This window comes from Muscardinus avellanarius (genome assembly GCF_963383645.1).
Source record: "Muscardinus avellanarius genome assembly, chromosome: 1".
Classification (NCBI taxonomy): Eukaryota; Metazoa; Chordata; class Mammalia; order Rodentia; family Gliridae; genus Muscardinus; species Muscardinus avellanarius.
In genome coordinates this window covers 204,723,609-204,744,862 of record NC_137786.1, presented here as the reverse complement: position 1 = coordinate 204,744,862, position 21,254 = coordinate 204,723,609, and the positions used below count along the sequence as shown (strand labels likewise).

Here is a 21,254-nt window from a genome sequence, read left to right as displayed (position 1 = left end):
TGAATGAGTGTCTTCGAGTGGAGCCTTACGGCTCCAGCGCTCATCACTCCTGAGGGTACGTCTCCATACGTAAAGAGGGCAAGGAGCAAGATACTAATTGCAGTGGAGACATTCAAAAGTGAAGAGCTGAAAAAGTGGTTTCCGTGCAATTGGTTAATCAGTCAGGATTGCCACTCATAAAGAAGCAGAAAAGAGAAAGGTCAGCTGATGAGGGAGGACTGGGCACAGAGTTGGGGAAAACTTTTTTTTTTTTTTTTTGCTTTGTGAAACTTTCCATCAAAAATGATATACTCTTATTGTATAGGGTTTCTCAGACGAGGGAAATATGTCCCATCCAAATCTTGGACCTCAAACAAGGTTACTAGAACAAAGAAGTTGACATTGCTAGAAAATATTATTTCTTGCCAAGCTCAGAAGGATGTATCACTGAGCAGGGAATGAAGGCAAAGGATTTCACTAGAATATGCTTGGAGTCGGATTTTGAAAAGCTGCCTGGCAAGGATCTGGCGGTATAAAGGTGGCTGCTGTTTTAAACAAATAGCAAATGAGGACTTAAAACAACACCTATCTATCTACCCTCCCTTAAGCATTTCTTGGTTGAAAGAAATGATATGGTTTTAATTAAGAAACTCATTTGTAAGATGCAGAGAATTCTCTTATGAAGAGAAACACCGTGCAGAAGTCCAGAAACACATCTCCTTTCATTTCTCCAAATTATAAATGAAAGTAAAGTGCTTTGCCAAAATGAATGCCTTATTATTATTATTTCAATGAGTGTTAATGGCTTTAGCATTTCATTGAAGCAAGGAAGTTCACTAAAGAGTCTATGGCGGATGGTATAAACAGATTCTAGGGGAGCTGCAAATAAACCTCGTGAAATTGAAAGTAGCTTGGCAAGGCAGTTTACTTCTGCGCAGAAGGGTGTACTGCTGACAGAAGGTCTGGTAAGGAAGCACACTTGAGTGGGCAGTCCTCTCGGGTTTTATCCCTAACATGATTCTGCGCTTTGCCCTGATTGGTGAGGGTTTGAGTTCACAACTTTGCCTGACTGGCTATTTTCTAAAACAGCTAGGAATTGTAAAACAAAATTTGGCAAAGTACAACTTTGCAGTGATTGGTAAGATTCTTGGTCAACTAAAGGTTATATGAGCTACAATGGCTGACATTCTGGGGGACTCAGCTCAACCAAGAGCCATGTGAGCTAGGATGGCTGACATTCAGGGAGATTCAAGGTGGACACAATTATGAAATTGTTATGAATACAGTTATGAAAGGAATGCCTACAAAGTGGAAAGGGTTTTGTCTATGTAATCTGCTACTTTGATAGAAAAGACTGTCTTTATTTCTCACACAGGAGAGGCTAATGCACTTAATGGTTACTCTCTAAAATCTTTTAAATATAATAATTACAAGATATTTCTGGCTTCCATCATATTCCTTAAACACACCAAAGAATCCCCTAAACATGGCATTCCTTGGGCTTTCCTCGACAGGCTCATCTTTCTGAAGCCCAGGAGCTGCAATCCAAACAAAATTGTCCACCTGCAACTAAACATGCAGCAGTCAAGCAGACCAGCCTGTACAAGCAACCCAACGCCAAGCGAGTGTGGGCCTATCTAAATGGAGGTAGACCTGAGGATGGCGCTTATGCCTGGGGCAAGACTATTTTAGAGGTAAGGCTAGTGAAAGAGTGTTTTATATCCCATGCCTGGATTCAAATCCCAGCTCTGACATTTCTAGATTATGAGGTAAGGCAAATTCCTTACTTCTATGAACTTCATTCTCTTACCTGTGAAGTGGGAACAGTATTTTTCTTGTAACGTTGATCTGATGATTAAACGAAGCCTGTGTGTGTGTGTGAAGTCCAGTGCTGTCTGACTGGTGTATGACTCTGAATATGACAGCTGGCCAGCAGAGAATGATGCCACTCAAGCCTACTCCAGGCACAGAGTAAACTCTAGACTTTAAAATCATTTAAAATAATTGTGAATCCAACTCACAAAAGAGTGATATTTTCTCCATCGTGAATTATTCATGAAATACGTTGTATGTAAGGAAAGCACTGATACTCCTTAGAGAAAGCATATAATATTTTTATCACCCAGAATCTTAGATTGTTAGAACTTGTACTTTCCAAAGTCAAAACATTGACTTAGGAAAAGATGAGCAGTAGTTCATTTCTTGTTTGCAATTTCAGGGATATAATGCTACATTGTGACATTTTTGTTGAAATCTTTAAATGAAAACTTTAGGCATATAAATGGACTTTCAAAAGTCGTTATCTATTACAGTGATGTTGCAAATATAGCAGTTTTTCTTTTTTATTTTGTGAGGGGTCCTCATAAATTTTTCTGGGAAAAGAGTCATGTGTAGATGAGATGTTGTAAAGCGGGGTAGAAGGGCAAAACGGAACAGTAGAACGGCCCAGAAGCTCACCCAGGCTGATCAGGGCTGGGAGTAGTGGGGCGCCTCGGATGGACCATGTCCCTCAGGACTGGTCGGGTTTCAGTGGAGGGGAGACCGCTCCTCTGAGATAGGAATTAAACAGGTACCACAAAAGCAGCTTTATCTCAGAAGATGACAACTGATTTTCTGTACTTGAGAAATAAGAGGTAAAAAATGCAGAAAATGAACACTCAAAATGAGAAATGCAAGTAAAGGAACATCCCTAGAGCAAGGTAGGTGGAGAAACTTATTTTTAAAAGAGAACGAAAGCTTTGTAAGGGAAGAGGCACTGTAACTAAACTGAATGTTTCAGGAATCACAGAATTAATTTTGTGAATGCTGTGTCTTAAATGTACTTAAGCATTGGAACTAGGAGTGATACATTAGTGAAAGGATGCAGTGATTAAACAGGTAGAGTGGAGCAGAGGCGATAGGGAAAATAACCCGTCAGACTCGGGATGGCAAAAACTTAACGGAACTTACAAAAGTGACAAATATTTATGTCCAGTCAGGGGATGACTTTTTGATTTACGTGATTCTCAGTGTAGCATATAATAGGCACTCTGTAATTATTATTTCATGGTCATATAGTTTTTTATGATCTTTATATATCAAGGGTATCATACTAGATACTGTGAAGCATTATTTTAATTTTATCTATGTAAAGATTTATATAAACAATAGTTGTATCAGGAAGAAGAATAAACACATGGTTTATGATGACATTAAATCATTATTGCAAGTCGGCAAAGCTTTTGAAAATATATCGAGAATTTGTTTAGGTGAATATAGAAATGAGCACTTTCACGTTGACAGAAGTACACATTTTTGGAGGATAATTTGACTATATATCTATTTAGAAAATGCACTTCTGGATGCCAAGTGTGGTGGTGGCACCTGTTTGTAATCCCAGTAGTTGGGAGGCTGAAACAGGAGGATCACAGGTTTCTGGCCAGAATCAGCGACTTAGCGAGACCTAGTTTCAAAATAAAAGAACAAAATAAAATAGGGCTGGGGGTGTATCTCAAAGGTCAAAAGCCCCTGGGTTCAATCTCTAGAACCACAACAAAAAGAAAAAAGAAAATGTGCTTCTAGAACTTCACCTGAAGGACATTTTCATGAAATTATGCAGTTTGTTTGTTAGGAATATTTATCACAGAACTATTTATAAGACAATAGAAATAATTTGAAAACTCAATAGGGAATTGGTTAAAGAATTATAGCACATAGAATGGGATATTATTCACTTTTAGAAAGAATAATAAAAATGGTCATGATATACTAGGTGGGAGAGGTACAACCTAAAGCACATAGAATTAGATTCTATCCTTGTACAAGTTGAAAAAAGGCTGATAGATTTTATTATTGTATTTATGTGGGGAATTGTCATATAATGGGTGACCATTGGGTGTGTGTATATTGACCCTGGGGATTGAACCCAGGGACATTCTTATCTCCAAGCTACACCCCTATCCCTATTTTACTTTTTTATTTTGAAACAGGGTATTTTTAGGTTGCTGAGAGTTTCATAAAATGCTAAGGCTGTCCTCAAACCTGCAATCCTCCTGGCTCAGCCTCCCAAGTACTGGGATTCCAGGTGTGTGCCACTATACCTGGCTATGTATTGCATTTTTAGAAACGATTAAAGCAAACTGTCTTTGTAAGAAAAGTTTATATGATAAGGAAGCTGACATTTTCCTTAGAGAAGTAGTAACAGCATGTAATAAAAGTCAAATCATTAGTGTAGGAAGGGTGCACTCTGCCTACCCGGAGTGAGGGATGAGGCTCTACAAAGCAATCAATCAAGACCTCCAACAGAACTTGAGGAATGGGCATAATTCAATTAGAGATAAAGGACTAACAAGGATGGGAAGCACCAGACACGAAGGTCTGGGTGTTAGAATTCATGATGTCTGTCGTATAGATGGTGCTTGACTTGAGAGATTGGAAGAGATGCATCTGAGTGTTTAGATTCTTTGTATGTATTAGTCTTGAGCTGACATAACAAAATACCAGACTGAATGGCTTAAAAAACAGACATGTATTTATCAATTTTGGAGGCTGGAGGTCAAAGATCAAGGTGCCAGCAGGGCTGATCTCTGGGGAGGTTCTCCTTTCTGGCTTCCTGGGGGTCACCTTCTCCGGAGGAGTCTTCCTTTGCATATGTGTGTGTGTGTGTGATGGGGTTGGGGGGACAGAGAAAGATCTCTGGTGTGTCTTCTTGTTTTTATAAGGATAAAAGGGATACTGGATCAGAGGCCCACCCATCTAGCCTTGTTTCACCTTAATTACCTCCTCAAAGGCTCTATCTTCAAATCCTCTGGAGGTCGAGGAGAGGGGGATCAAGGCTTCAACATGAATTTTGAGGGGATACAAATTTGCCCGTAACACCATCCCAGACTACAGTGCTTGGACTACTGCTTGTCTCTGAATAAAGAAATAGCATTGGGAAAACAATGTTTTTGGGAAACCAATGTAGCCCTTGATTGTAGAGAGATATTTAGAGATTCTTTGCTTTATTAAAAATAATATTTAATCTTTTTTCCTTTTTAATGCTATATATATATATATATATGTAAACATACATACACATATATACATACATAATACATACATATCATTGAAAAATATATATATATATATTTATTTAGGGGCCTGCGCAAGACCTTTGGTGATGAGTTAGAAATGAATCCTTTTGGGCTCTCAGGCTATAAAAAAAAGTACCTCTGGAGAATGAACTGTGTGTGCCAAGCAGGCAACAGGAAGGCTAGAGTTCAGATTTCCCCAGGGGAATCTGGCTAACAATACTGACTCCAAAGATGCTCAGAGTTTCAATGGTTGGTTCTTTTACTGGAAGAATGAGAAACTGGTGCCTTTCAAAGTGCTTTACTCTGACTTCTATAATGAAACCCCCAGATGGTATTTGAATCCCATCCAATGCAGACTTCCTCTCAGCTGCTCTCACTACTGCAGCTATTCTGGATGATTTAGCCACGTTCTTCCCATGCACTCTTTGAACATGGCTGGAACAGTCCTCATCTCCTGCTGGCATTGGCTCATCTGTCTTCAAAGCATCAAGGCACCTCTCTCTCTCCAGGGTTAGTGGCTTTCTCTTCCAGATCAACATCTTTCCCTGATTTATGTTCACCGTGACCCTTTTCTCTGGTCTGAAACACGTCTTCTTCCATCCCTGATCATCTCTCTCTTTCTAAAGAGTCTCAAAATCTGTGTGTTCTTTCTTGGCAGAGGAATAGTTGTGATACTTGAGGAGAAGCTGAAAAAATGAGAATCAGGTCTTTTTGATTTGAATCAGCAAGTACCTCATGCTACAGGGAGCGTGCTGAGGTTCTACAATGCCCATGCACCTGCCCGGAGGAGATGTGGTCTATGGAAACTAAACTTACATATTTATTGGCTGTTTGTATTTCTTCCTTTGTGAAGTATCTATTTAGTTCAGTTGCCCATTTCTTGATTGGGTTATTTGTATTTTTAGTGTTAAGTCTTTTAAATTCTTTGAATATTCTCAATATTAGTGCTCTATCCGAGAAATTGCTGGCAAAGATCTCTCATTCTGTAAGCTTTATCTTTAGACTCTTGATGATTTCCTTTGAAGAGCAGAAACTTTTAAGTTTAATGCCATTCCATTCATTAATTCTTGTTTTAACTTCATGAACTTCGGGGGTCTTATTGAGGAAGTTTCTACCTGTGCCTATAATGTTGGAGTGTTGAACCTATGCCCTCCTTTAGAAGATTCAAAGTCTCTGGTCTGATTTCCAGGTCTGAGCCATCTGGAGTTGACTCTTATGCACGGCGAGAGGTAGAGATTCATTTTAATTTTTTCTACAAATGCTTAACGAGTTTTTTCAACACCATTTGTTGCAAAAGCTGTCTTTCCTCCAATGTATGTGTTTGGCACCTTTGTTGAAAATCAGTTGGCTATAAGTTTGTGGGTTTGTTTCTGTATCTTCTGTTGCAATAGTCTTTTGTGTCAATATCATGCTATATAATCATTATGATGTGACATTATATGATCGTTATGATGTGAGCCAGGGAGGTGGTCTAGGGAAAGGGAGGAGAGAAAGGGAGGATCCATGAAAAAATCACCTCCATCAGCATTATAGACATATGTGAGAATACCAATCTCAATATCCTGTACAGGGCAGGGGGGAATGGAGAGGGAGCCAGGAGGAAGACTGTCAAATGCTACGTGCATGAATGTCACCATCACTATGAGCTATATTATATTGTGAGACTATAATGCACCAATAAAAGTATAAAAATAAATAAAATTGCAGTTTTAAAAAGAAAACTAAACTCACAAAATAGATTGCAGTGAGGACTGGAGATAAGTATCATAATAGAGCACTTGACTAGCATACACGAGGCTATAGGTTCAATTCTCAGTACCACTAACAACAGTAATAATAATAATTAAACCTAGCTTACAAAATAGATTGTGGATGAGGAATTATTTGTAGACATTTAATTGACATTATCCACTTTTTAAAAAGCACTTGAATCAATGTAGATACTTTTATAAAATTGAGAATTAAGAATGTCTTTAAAGGTCATAAGCTAACTAGATACTTTAACACCTAATTGTATGAAAAATGCTCTCTTTTTAAAAGTTGTTTAAAAAGATTTTTATAAACTCATTGACTTTATCTCATGTAAACAGACATTAATAAAAACATTTTTTCTTTTATTATATGCTATTAAATTTCACATTTTCTGATTATAAGTGGAAAACATTATCCCTGTAGAACAGTGACATTTAAGTGGTAAAATAATTTTTTCTTTTTCCCTTTTTAAAGCTTGTATAAATTGTACAAATTAATGATTTTCACTGTGACATTTCCTTACATGTATGTGCTTTGCTACTTTTTTCTTTTTTTAGTATTGGGGATAGAGCCCAGGGCCAGGGCCTCACACACATTAGACGTGCACTTTACCTTTGAGCTACATCCCCAGCCCAGTAATTCTTATATTTGTTATTTGTTGGACCTCTTCCAGCTGCAAAAGTTTCTTCCAAATAGCCATCTATTTATACATATTTCTAGGACAGCTCTCCACTGCTTCCAGCCCAGATGGACTCCAGCTATCATATCTTTAGTTGCCTTAAAGCATGGAAGATGTGGGGGTGGGGGAAATAGTGACTCTTAAGGACTGAATTGTGTCTCACCCCCTCTCCCAATACATATGTTAAATCTCTAAACTCCAAGGGAACTAAGGTGAAATGAGATCATTAGGGTGGGGCCTAATTTGATAGGAGTGGTAGTCTTCTAAGAGGTGGAAGAGAAAGAGCAATCTCCTTTCTGCTGCTACATGTGGACACAGCAAGGTGATCATCTGCAAACCAGGAAAAGAGCCCTACCAGAAACGAATCCAGCCACATCATGACCTGGGGCTTTCTGTTGTTTAAGCCACTTGGTCAGTGATGTTTGTTTTAGACTCAACAGATTAGGTGATAAATATTGCATACGAATTGACTACAATCTCATTTTAGAAAATAATCACATTGGCCAGGCATAGTGGTGTATGCCTGTGATCCCAGTACTCAGGAGGCTGAGAGGAGAATTGTAGCCTCAGCAACTTAGTGAGACCCTTGTTCAGAAATAAATAAATAAATAAATAAATAAATAAATAAATAAATAAATAAAGGCTGGGGATGTAGCTCAGAAATATAATTCCGAATACCAAAAATAGAAAAAAATAATAACTATGATTTTTTTTGTGTGTGTGTGGTACTGGGGGTGGAACCCAGAGGCTTCCTACCTCTGGGCTATACTCCCAGACCTATTTTTTATATTTTATTTGGAAACAGGGTCTCACTAAGTTGCTGAGAGCCTCACTCAGTAGCTGAGGCTGGCTTTGAATCTGTGCGATCCTCCTGTCTCAGCCTCCCAAGCACGGGGAATTACAAGTGCCCGACAATGATTTCTTATTTTATGTAGCATTTATTTTGTTTTCTAATTATAAAATAACAGTGATTATCTTAAAATTTTAATAAATGAAAGCATCATAAAGAAAATGAAAATTCCATTACCCACAAATAACTAGTTATTAAATTTTAATATGTATATATATTTATCAATACATATGTTTTGTGGTTTCTATATAGTTACATATAATTTTTGCAGTTATAATAGTAGCAAACCATGTAGTATATCAGTTTTGAAAGTTGCTTTATTCATATAACTAACAGTTGTGACTTTTTCTATATAACTTAACATTCTTAAAAAAACTTTTTTTTGGTACTGGAGATTGAACCTAGGGATATTTTGCCTTCAAGCTACACCCCTCCCTAGGTCCTTATTATTATTATTATTATTATCATTATTGCTTTGTTTTGTTTCAAAACAGGGTCTCACTAGGTTGCTGAGAGTCTCTCTGCTGAGGTTATTCTTGAACTATACTCCTCATACTCCTCCTTTCTGTCCTGGTACTGGGATTACAAGCATGTACTACCACACTCAGCAAACATTATTTTCATTGGCATCATTATATTCAATCTAATGGAAGTATTTATTCACCCAGTTTTTTTTTTATGATTTTCCAGTTAGTTCTTTTGTATTTTTCACTATTATGAACAATGCTGTAATGTACGCATCGATATATAAGTGTATATTCATATTCTGATAACTCCCCTCAAATGAATGTGGCGAGCCGCCATTAGAAGATGGCGCCGGCTTCCTGCCTCTGAGCTTGATTGACACATGGCTGTGCAGGAAGCAACTCCATATTTGGAGGCTAAGGTTATGTAACGCATGACGTGGTGGTGGCCTGACGAGCGTGAGCCAATGAGTGAGTGAGACGTGGCAGGGAGTGATTGGGAGGGTTAATGTTTATAATGCCCTGCGCGAGGCAGATCGCCGCCATTCTGCCATTCTGCCATTCTGCCATTCTGCCATTCTGCCATTCTGCCATTCCGCCATTTTCTTCGACTTGTATCCTGAATAAACGGCTTGCAAGAAGAGCTTCGTGTTGCGTCTTAATCGCTGGTCGAGGGACGCGACAAATGAATTCTGAGAATGATTGTTAAGTCATATTATATAAACATGCTTGAAAATTTTTCTTTTTTTGCGGTACTGGAGATGAAACCCAGGGGCATTCTACCTCTGAGCTACACTCCCAGACCTATTTTTTATTCTTTATTTTTGAAACAGGGTCTCACTGAGTTGCAAAGGGCCTCACTAAGTAACTGAGGCTGTCATTGAACCGCGATCCTCCTGTCTCAGCCTCCCTAAGGCTGGGATTACAAGCGTGCGCCACCACGCCCAGCATGCTTGAGAATTTTGACATGTATTGCTAGAGTATCTTTCAGGGATGCTTCACAAACGTATTTCCCACACATAGCAAGTGAACGAGCCATCCCACCTACCTGATGTGTATATGAAGAATCAATACTGCTAAGTGCAGTGATTTAGAAAAACGTGTTTGTAGATTTGACAGGTGAAAAATTTTGCACCTGTATTTTAACTTATATGCCTTTAATTACTTACAGAGGTGATTTTGATGTGTTTTGTTTTATGTTAACACATAACATATTATTATGAATAGCATAACGTAACAGCCCTGAGGGTCCTATTAAACACTTTGCTGTTTTTCTATTAGATACATTTCTCATGTTGAAACATTTTCTCTTATTTATATACTTATTTTTGAATAGTAAGGGTAGTACATGTAATTTTGTCAGAACTATTGTATCACAATTCCAGTTTTCCATTGTATTTATGGGATTTTTAGCTTACAGAAAGTAATAATTTTGTTTGTTCATTGTGCTTTTCCCACTTTAAAAATGACGCGACAATTTTTTCATATGTAAAATTTAAGTAATCTAATTTCTTCTGTTTTTAACTTATCTATGGTCTATAAACACTCTTACATCATTGCAGCTTTATGACAAAATTTAATATATGAGACGAGAAATTACCATTGTGTTATTTTTGTTTTCACATTTTACTTGAATATTTTTGCCTATTGATTCTTACAGGTGCATTTTAGCATTACTGTTCAGCACTGTAAAATCATCCCACAAGGTTCTTGACTACAGTTATATTTGACTGTTATTTAGCTTCATAAGAATTGACCATTTTATAATGTTCAGTCCTTACAGCCAAGATCTTTAAAAATAATTTTTTGTCCTGGCCAGATGTGGTAGCACACACCTATAATCTCAGTATTTGAGAGGCGAAGACAGGAGGATTTCAGGTTTCATGACAGCCTCTAAAAATTAATGAGACTATCAGAAATCTAGAGAGACTGTTCAAAAAATGAGCAAACAAAAATACTGGAGGCTGGGGGACCTGGAGGTAGCGTTCTTCTGAGTTGAATCCCCGGCACCACAAAAAGAAAAGTTTTGTTGTTGTTGTTGTCCTTCAGTATAATTTTAGTTTTCATATTCTTTAAATAATTGTTATTTCAGGTTGTTTTTTGTTGCAATGAATTTCCCCTGACTATAATTTTTATTTTTTATTTTTATATTTATTTATTTTTATATTTATTTATTTATTTGTTGGTGGTACTGGAAGCCCTTCTACGTCCGTGCTACGCTTCCAGACATATACTACACTTTTTATTTGGAAACAGGGTCTCTTAAGCCAACACGGCTGGCTTTGAACCTTTGCGATCCTCCTGTCTCCACCTCCCAAGTGCAGGGATTACAAGCATGCGCCACCACGCCCGGCCTCCTGACTATAATTTTTAAATACCTATTTTTGGTGAACAAAGAAAACTATTAATGCTTTAATTTTTACTTTCTATTTGACCAAATTATTAACTAGTTTTTTTGTTATTCAGTTATTTTTGGTACAAATGACATTTTGTTTTGTTTTGTTTTGTTTTTTTGTGGTGCTGGAGTTCCTGGAAGACCGTCTACCTCCAGGCTACACTCCCAGACCTATTTTATAATTTTTTTTTCTGGTGGTACTGGGGTTCCTGGAAGCCCTTCTACCTCTGGGCTACACTCCCAGACCTATTTTATATATTTTTTTGGAAACAGGGTCTCTTAAGCCAGCACACCCGGCTATTTTATACATTTTTATCTTTGGAAACAGGGTCTCTTAAATCAGCAAGGCTGGCTTCTAACCTGCGTGATCATCCTGTCTCCGCCTCCCAAGTGCGGGGATTACAAGCGTGCGCCACCACGCCCAGCTCACAAATGACATTTTTTGACCGTGTTTTACTTATTTTATTTTTATACCTTTATTGCTGCATTATAGTCTCACATCACAATGAATTTCATAGGGATAGTGACACACATGTACACAGAAATTGATGGGCTTTCCCCTGGCTCCCTCCTCACTCTCTCTTCCCCATACAGGAAATTGAGATTGGCATTGATATTTTCACATTTGTACATGATGACAATGGAAATTATTTTTTCATTGATACTCCTTCCTTCCCCTAAGTCACCTCCCTGGCTCCACTGGAGTTTATTCTCCATTGTCTGAACTCTCTCTTGTTTTTTTTTTTTGTTTGTTTGTTTATTTGTTTATTTTTTGGTGGTATTGGGAGTGGAACCCAGGGTCTTTTCTACCTCCACGCTATACTCCCAGACCTATTTTATATTTTATTGGGAAACAGGATCTCACTAAGTTGCTGAGAGCCTCACTAAGTATCTGAGGCTGGCTTCGAACCTATGTGATCCTCCTGTCTCAGCCTCCCAAGCGCTGGGATTACAAGTGCGCGCCACCACTCCCAGCTGAACTCTCTTGTATCCCAGTCCCTCCCTAACTTCCACACATGAAAGAAAACACATGACCCTTCACTTTTAGTGACTAACTGATCTCATTTAGCATTATGTTCTCCAGGTCCTTTCATTTTTCTTTAAATGGCAGAATTTTGCTCTTTTTCATATCTAAGTTTAATTCCATTGTGTATGTATCTCATCATTTTGTAATACATTCATCTGTTGATGGATATCTATGTTGATATCATAATTTAGCTATTACGAATTGTGCTGCTATCAACATGGATATGCATGTATTACTATAATATCTTATTTAAGTCCCTTTGGGAAGATACCTAGGAATGTTATATAACTGGATCATATGGTGGATCCATTCCCAATTTTCTGAGGAATCTCCACAGCGATTACCGTAGCAACTATACTAATTTGCAATCCCACCAATAGTGTAGAAGAGTTTCTATTTCCCTCATTCTCACCAGTATTCATTGTTGTTTGACTTCTTGAAGATTGCCATTCTGATTATGGTTAGATAGAATCTCAGTATGGTTTTGATTTTTGCATCTCCTTAACTGATAATGATGCTGAACATTTTTACTTATAATTATTGGCCATTTGTATTTATTCTTTTGTGAAGTGTCTAACTAGTTTAGTTGCCCATTTCTTGATTGGGTTCTTTATTTAGTGTTAAATCTTGTAAGTACCTTGTATATTCTAGGTATTAATCCTCTATTAGAGAAATATATGGCAAAATCTTCTCCCATTCGTCAGGCTCTCTCTTTAGACTCTTGATGTTTACTTTAGATGAGCAGAAACTTTTTATCTTTATGCCATCCCATTTTTAATTCTTGTTTTAATTTTCTGAACTTTGAAAGTCTTATTGACAAAGTTTCTACCTGTACCTATGTGTTGGGGCATTAAACTTATGCCTTCTCTAATAATTTCAAAGTCTCTGGTCTAATTTCAGGTCTTTGATTCATCTCAAGTTGAATCTTGTGCAGGCTGATAGGTAGGGATTTATTTTCATTTTTCTACAAAGGGATAACCAGTTTTACCAACATCAGACTCTTTAGGACATTAGGTTTCAAATAGACCCGAATAAAATAATACTGGGAAACTTCAACACACCACTCACACCACTAGCTCAATGTTCCACCACTAGCTCAATCTTCCAGGCAAAGGATGAGACTTTCAGATCTAAAGAACACTATAGAACAAATGGACACAGTAGACATATACAAAATATTCCAATCAACAACAGCTGAATACACACATTTGGTGCATAAATGTTTAGTATCATTATATCTTCTTGCTGGATTGTTTCTTTTAGTAATAAAAAGTGACTCACTTCGTTTCTTCTGATAAGTTTTAGCTTAAAGTATGTTGTGTCGGATATGAGTGTTGCTATTCCTGCTTCTTTTCAGTGTCTACATGCATGGTGTATCTTTTGCCATCCTTTCACCTTTAGCCTATAGATATCTTTGCCTATAAAATGAGTCTCTTGCAAGCAGTATATAGTTGGATTATGTTCTTTAATTCACATTACTAGTCTGTGCTTTTTAGTTGGGAAGTTTAGACTTTCGAGATTCAGTGTTATTATTGAGAGATGATTTTTGTTTCCTATATGTTTGAGTTATAGTTTCTATTTGATATAGTTTTATTTATCTTTCTCTTAGTTGCCCTTCTGGTAGAATTTCCCCTTTTTCTGGTTCTAGTGTTTATTCCTTTTTACTTCTTTTTTGTTTTATTTATTTAAGTATATACTCTAAGTGCCAATTTAATAGTCATGAATTCTTTCAGTTTCTGCCTTATCTTTGGAAGTTTTATTTCTCCATCACTTTGAATGATATCTTGACTGGCTGTATCAGTCTTGGTTGAAAGTTGTTTTCTTTCAGGAGTTGGAGTACATCATATCAGTCCTTCTTGGCTTTCATAGCTTGTATTGAGAAATCCCAAGTAATTTTTATTGTTTTGGCCCTGAATATCCCGTTCTTGTATTCTCAATTAATTTAAGATTCTTTCCTTAGCCTCTGTTCGTCATTCTGACTGTTATGTGGCATGGCACAGTTCTTTGAACTTGTCTTGGTGTTCTGAAAGTCTCCTTTATGTCAGTGTTCAACTCTTTTTATATATTTGGGAAATTTGCTGATATTTCTCTGAAGAACAAATCCCCTTGGTTTGTGTTTTTAGACCTTCTTCAATACCTATTATCCATGAGTTAGGCTGTTTCATATTATCCCATAATTCTTAGATATTCTGATCGTGGGTCATATTTTGTTTTTTACATCGTTGAGTGTGTATTCAGTTTTGAATGAGCTGTCTTTCAAGAGTAAAACTCTATCTTCCATGGTGTATAGTATGCCAGAGGTGGATTTTATCTCAATAAAATTTTAATTCAATTATTGATTCATTTTGCTCAAACCTCTTTTTGGTTCTTACTTAGGGCCTCAATTTCTCTATTTATATGTTCTTTTATTTCCTGTATACTTTCTCTGATTTTCTTTCTAAATTCTTTGATCATATTAAAAATAAAATTTCTGAATTTTTCCTGAACTCTCTGCAGTTCAATATTGGTGATCTCTCTTGTTGAGAAGTTTATTGTTTCCTAATTGGTCATAATTCTCATACTTTCAGAATTCTCAGGTTTGTGTTTTTGTTGTTTTGATATCTTCTTCTTTGAGGATCCTATATCTCTTTATTGTCCTTTTATAATAAGGCCTGTGCTGGGAGGTATATATATGCCTCAAAGAATGTCTCATATAATCAGACTTTGAGTTTGTTCCCAGAACTTTTTAAAAAAGATATATTTCTTAGTCGGTGCAGACAAATGAAGTCTCTGACTGGCTACAGGCCATTGTGCTTTCCAGGACTAAACTCAGCAGGGTCAGAGACTATGCTGTTTCTTTCGGAGATTGTGGCCTGCTGGTTAGGATTTAATGCTCCACTGACAGCCTCACTTCTCTGCTGATTGTGACCCCATGAGACCCTGCAGAGCACTGACCTTTGTGGCCATGGGGCCTAAGCTCAGCAGGGCCAGAGATCACTATGTGCTGAGCTTGTGGCCTGCCTGGCTGAGCTTTGATGGTCCAGGAACACCACAGCTGATATGCTGGTTGCAATCCTGTGGAGCACTGTTAGCACTGGCATACATGATCACCAGTCACAAACTTTGCTCCCAGAGAGAATGTTTTATTCCCAGCCTGTAGCTGTTATCATATAAATCCCTTCTGGCCCCTAGCTTCCTTACTTGTTGGACCTGAGTTCTGGCAGGGAGAGATTGTATTGTTCTGAGCCTGGGGCTTGGGTGGCTCAGTTATTTAGCCTCAGTGATTCCACTGCTTTTTTGGGCAGCTGTGATCATATGAGACCTTGCTGACTTCTAGCCTTGATGCTCATGGCACCGGAACACTGCCAGGCATGAGTTTATAGTCATCAAATCCTACTACACAGTTCGCTGAGTTATTTTACCCCACAGACACCACAGTTACTGGTCCTATGGTGATTGCTAGAGACCCTGCAAGGGTCTGCTGCCTCTAGGTTCAGCTAGTCAGTGAATTGCTGACTCTAGGTTCAGCTTGCCGAAGTGTGCCTTGGAACTGTCTGCTAATTCTCATCTGACTCTAGCTCCCTTTCCCACCTCCACGGGAGTGATTTGCAAGCTCATAGATCTGATGGGTCTGCTTGTTGCCACATAAATCTCTATAGCTATGTAGTCTTTTGCTAGGACAGTTTGTAAACTCACAATCTTGATGAGTGCCACTGAGGTCTTTGTAGACCATAGACCACAGGAGTTCACTGGGTGGTTTGGCTGGTTGGTCTTTAGACTCACAGTGGTTTGAATGAGGTGAGTTGTAGCTACTGGGTTTCCTGCAGACAATTCCTGTCATTTCTTTATCTGAGTTCAGCTGCAGCCACAGGATTTTGTGGGGTGGTCAGGAGAGTCAACATCTTGAGGTATTTAATCATGGAGAAAAGAATGAGATTGCTTTTGTTGATGGTTTTTTGTAATCACTGGTTTGACAAAATTCTGCTTCCTTTTTGCTGGAGTTGGTCTCTGAGAGCTGCCGGTCCTGGCAGACTCCAGCCCCTGTGTGTGCTCACCAAGATGGCCCTGCCTCCACTCTTTGCTCACTAGGTGAGAGGTGTGGGGCTCTTTCCTGTCCTCTGCTCTCTGTAATGTGTCCAATTCCATCATGTTTTCACTGCCTTTCTTCTGTTGAGTTCTAGCTGCTTTTCTTCTCTTACCATAGGCAATCTTCCTGGTAGTTAAGTTCTGAGTCTTGAAGCAACCCAAAGAGTATTCTTCTATTCCACCATTTTTCAGTATTCATTTTTTGTTTGATTTACTTATATTTCCTAAGAATTTTGCTATATTAAGTTTATACAATGATGATTTTACTTATTTCTTTAAAAGAGCTATTTCTCTTCTGATTTCATGTTTTATTGCATTAGTTATAAACATAAAATGTGTGTGTGTGTGTGTGTGTGTGTGTTGGAAATTGAACCAGGGGATTCCTGAATATTAGACAGGTGTTCTACCACTGAATTACATCCCCCGAGCTTCGCCCCAGCCCTTTTAATCATTGTTATAGTTTTTACCAGGGTCTTTCTAGGTTGCCGAGAGTCTTGCTAAGTTGCTGAGGCTTTTCTCAAACCTGAAATCTTCCTGTCTCATTCTTCCAAGTACTGGAATTACGCATGAGCCACTACACCTGGCATAAGCATTCTTAACAAAGAGAAATGAATGCACCAACAAAGAGAGAGCACACTCTGGTTTTTCTTTTTCATGCCCATTTCTGTTTGGGATGAATTTTTATTTTTATTTTATTTTTACTCCATGAAAACTTATATAATTTCTATTCAACTTATTTTCTGATTTTTGAGCAGTTTTATCATGTTATAAGAATCTTAATGCTTAATCTTAATCATGTATTTCTTACTAGCAGTGAAAGAATTTTATTCATTTTTTAATTATCTGAAAAATGATAAATGATACATTTTTTTCTAAACTTTTGTATACAGAAGGATATTGTTTGTTTCTTTTAACTGTAAGTCATAACTTGGCTGAATATAGAATTCTTACAATAAAACCTTACCCCTAACAAATTTATAGATTTTGCTCTATCTTCTTTGTTATTCGGTGTTGTATCACCAGTTTCCTCTTTGCTTGAAATCTATACTTTTCACAGTGTTTAACTTCTAGATAATTTTTAATTTAATTTTGTGATTTTGGGCTCATGTGGACCAGGCTTGTGTGATTTGGAGGAAATACTGGTCTCACTCTTTGTTAGGTGAAAGTTACTTAGACAAGGTATGTAGCAACCTCTCACTTTCTTCCTGCTTGTTTTATTATTTTATCCTAGAGACTTATGAATAGGTTAATGATTTTAATGGAATTACTACCAGTGGTTTGACACCATGATAATTAATCTTTCTAGTACTGTTGACACCTTATATCTGTCTGAGTATTTCTGAGTAATTCAAGAAAAACTGAGAAGTTAGTAAGTCCCTTGTAGAGAGTTTTAAATTTTATCAATTAAAGAAAAAAAATACTTTATAATTATAAAGCCAGATAAGTTTAGATCAAAACTATCATTTTATAATTGAGAAGACTCATTTACGATAGTTACCTGAGTTGTCTAAGGATCACAAAGAGACCAGAGCCTGGGTCACCTTACCTTTAGTCATTCTACTTCCTTGGTCATTATCATTTTTCATTTTAGTTTATATATCTTAAGATGTCTAGATTCTCAATCCAGGGTTTACTGTATTAGGTATTTCCTAAATAGCAAGTTGGATGCCTTTTTCCTTGAAAAACTACAAGGAAATCTCCATCGAAGAGCACTGCAGTTCCTTGTGATCGAGTACTTTAGGGAATGTTTAGGTGCATTTTCCCCTTCCCTTACATCCCTCTTTCAAATCTTAAGTTACAGAGTTACTATTCAAATAGGAATAAGAGTTATCTTAAAAGAATTGATTGTTTACTAATTAATTATATTGTAAAATCCCATATTCAAATATGGGATGTCCCTTTGCATTTCAGCTGCTAGATGACTGCTCTTCTCGTCTCAAAATGGCTCACCCAGCCAGAATCCTGTACACCCCAGATGGAGAGTTGATTCAGTCCTGGGATAATATAGAGCGAGACATGGTCATCTGTGTGTCTGCAGGACACAGCTTTATAACCCAAAAAGGTATGGGCGACACTTTCTTTTTCATAAGCTTTTACAGAATTAAAGCAGCCAGTCTTTTCTTCTGAGACCTTACTTGCTAAATTTTGCATCCGGTTAGGATGATTTTTAATAGTTCAGCTCCCCATGCTGTTCTTCTTCATGTTACACATGTATGTACTAGGACCTCGTGGTTAACTCTCTTCCAAACAACTGAAATTTCAGTTAGGCTTGAGCTTTCTTCATGCCTAGTCACAGAAATACCAAGAGCGCCTCACTCAAAGATACTCCCTTAGTTATGAACCCCGGCAAGAGTGAGGCTCCATTGACTTCCTACTTTTCAAATTATTCAAAATAATATTTTATTAATAGTTATACCACATTCAAATTTCTTTAGAAATAAGTAAATGCATTAGTTTTATTATCTTGTCTATTTCTTGATCATTTTCTCTGAAAAATGACAGAAATTGAAAGAACATGTATTTTTTAAGGAGACAACTTTTATCTTATCCTGTTTGCCCTGAAGAATTTAAAGCATTTTCTGTAGGTTGGTATACCTTAGCAAAGACATAATTTTCAGAAAATCTCAAAAGACATTGTTATTACTTTAAAGGAAATGAAAAGATTTTTTTAATAAAGTAAGTTGCCAAGCATCCCTATAATAAAAAATCTAGATTTCTTTTTTTCTTTTATTTTTTGTGGCTCTGGGAATTGAACCTAGGGGCATTCTACCTCCAAGCTATACCTCCAGCCCAATACCCCCAGCCTGATTTTTTATTCTTTATTTTGAAACAGGGTCTCACTAAGTTGCTGAGGCTGGCCAAGAACCTGGATCTTCCCGTCTCAACCTCCCAGGTACTAGGGTTACAAGTGTTTACCACCATGCCTGGCTTAGATTTCTTTTTTTTTTTTTTTTTTTAAGGCACCATAAACTGGGCATGGTGGCGCATGCTTGTAATTCTAGTACTTGGGAGGCCGAGACAGGAGGATCACAAGTTCAAAGCCAGCCTCAGCAATTTAACAAGACCCTGTTTCCAAACAAAAAATAATATCAGGTTGGGTATATAGGTTGAAGGTAAAATGTCTCTGGGTTCAACCCCTAGGACTACAAAAATAAATAAATGAATAAATAAATAAATGGCACTGTAAAATTATTACTATGGTTTATGTAAGGTTGGTAAACCAAAAACATTTAAAATGGCTAGATATCTTTATAGTTAGCCCAGGAGAGACAAAAATGTAGAAATGAAAACCTAAAAGCAGGGAGACAAGGATTTACTGGACTATCTGGCACTGTCCTGAGGGATGCCACAAATATTCTATCAACACCATCCTACATCATTCTTTGGTTCTGATGTTTCTGTCTCCCGTCATCACCCATCATCCAGCCCTTGTGACCCATGCTATGCGGTTACTTAGAGGAACACACTGATGGTAAGGTTCTGATCATTAGTAAATGTTACTTGGAAATATTTTGTGCTCTCAAACTGCATAGTCTGCAAAAGAAACACAAACCAGGCTTTCTTCCTGAAAGAATTTTCAGTTGAACTGAGAATATGAAACACTTGAACTGGACTGTAAACAACTGAATAGTAAGCAAGTGAGTGGTACAATAAGAGGTATCGTCCCTTCCTTTCATTACTTATGCTTAGTAGTTGTATTCTTGGGAGAATGGCTTCTGTTGCCTGCACCCTGCCCTCCTTGCCACACTGTGTTCATTGGGCCTGTCTAATAAATAAAGCTAAGTATGCTTCAGTCAAGCTATCCAAAAGAATAGCCAACCCACAGAGAAAGATCTAGGCTGCCTTCCCAGAAACGAGCCTGTCACTAATAAAAACTGTGAAGGGAATCGAGAAAATTGGAAATGCAAATATTACTCTCCCTCCCATTTTCCTCTGTGTTAATTCTGTGGACCTTTGACAAGTCTATGTAGACAAACATTTATTTTCGCATCTTCATTTCTATAAACACATGCATTGTTATAATATTTAAGTTGATTCCTATAAAAGTAGTTGATTCATAGTGAAGGACTAGTGGTTTTCTCAAAAAAATCTAAATTCTTTCCAGTGAGTTACACATATTTTAGGAAATGTGATTGACTGCAGAGACTCTATTGTTCTTTAGACACTTATTTTATTGATGCCGTCCCATTGTTTTTTTTTCTGAAAAACAATAATTAGTAGCAATTTAAGCACTGAAAACATTTTAAAAGTGCTATTATTTTTATATATTTATGAGATATTGAAATAATTAATCATTCCATACATAATTTTTCTGATCTACTGGCTATACAGGTAGAAAGAAATCAGGCAGCCTGAGAGTTTCAAAAGTAAACACACCATAATAACATATAGACTCTGATGCAAAAAATAATTCAGTATATGAAAGTTAGTCATCAAAGAATCACCTTAGGCTTTTGAAAATGAATTTGATTTGGCAAAACAAACCAGATGGTATTGGAATGGTTTCTTTCACATAAACACCCAATGAAGTTAAAGAGCACTTTATGCCATTCACGATAAAATCTGAACATGATTCCCACCACTTTGGGGTGTTCACTCAGGGGGTTCAGATTTTAGAGTGCTCCTAGGTTCACCTCCAGTTCAGGCTGTATACAAATCTTGGAAGGAAGCCTCGCTAGCAACTTCTCTTGTATAGAAATCCAAAGGATATTAGTCCTTGTCTCCTGTGATAAGCAAGTCCAGTGTGTAATGAGAGAGTCCAGGTTAGAAGCTAAGGATTTCTGAGGGGTCTTCCAGATTGTCATCATCCCAGAATTTTAATTATTTTCTATAAATACGTTGACTTGTATCTCAAAATATATTTTTTAAACAGAGTTAAAGCAACTGATGGAGATCAGAGCAAATTATGCCAGAATCCGAAGACAGCAGGGTCCTCAAGCCACAGATATCATGTTGTCACCGTCCACGAAGTTGCTGTCACTGGTACGT

At 37.4% G+C, this 21,254-nt stretch overlaps 1 protein-coding gene across 1 annotated transcript in view; it reads left to right on the top strand.

Moving 5' to 3' along the window:
- The window catches only part of DCDC1 (doublecortin domain containing 1), a gene marked incomplete at both ends in the record, with an annotated part of 459,856 nt that overhangs the window by 426,246 nt on the left and 12,356 nt on the right, over positions 1–21,254 (top strand). Inside the window, 3 exons of the mRNA XM_080690535.1 lie at positions 1,494–1,673; positions 18,177–18,327; positions 21,139–21,248. Of these exons, the coding sequence (XP_080546661.1) occupies positions 1,494–1,673; positions 18,177–18,327; positions 21,139–21,248 (441 nt within the window). The remainder of the gene's footprint in view (positions 1–1,493; positions 1,674–18,176; positions 18,328–21,138; positions 21,249–21,254) is intronic.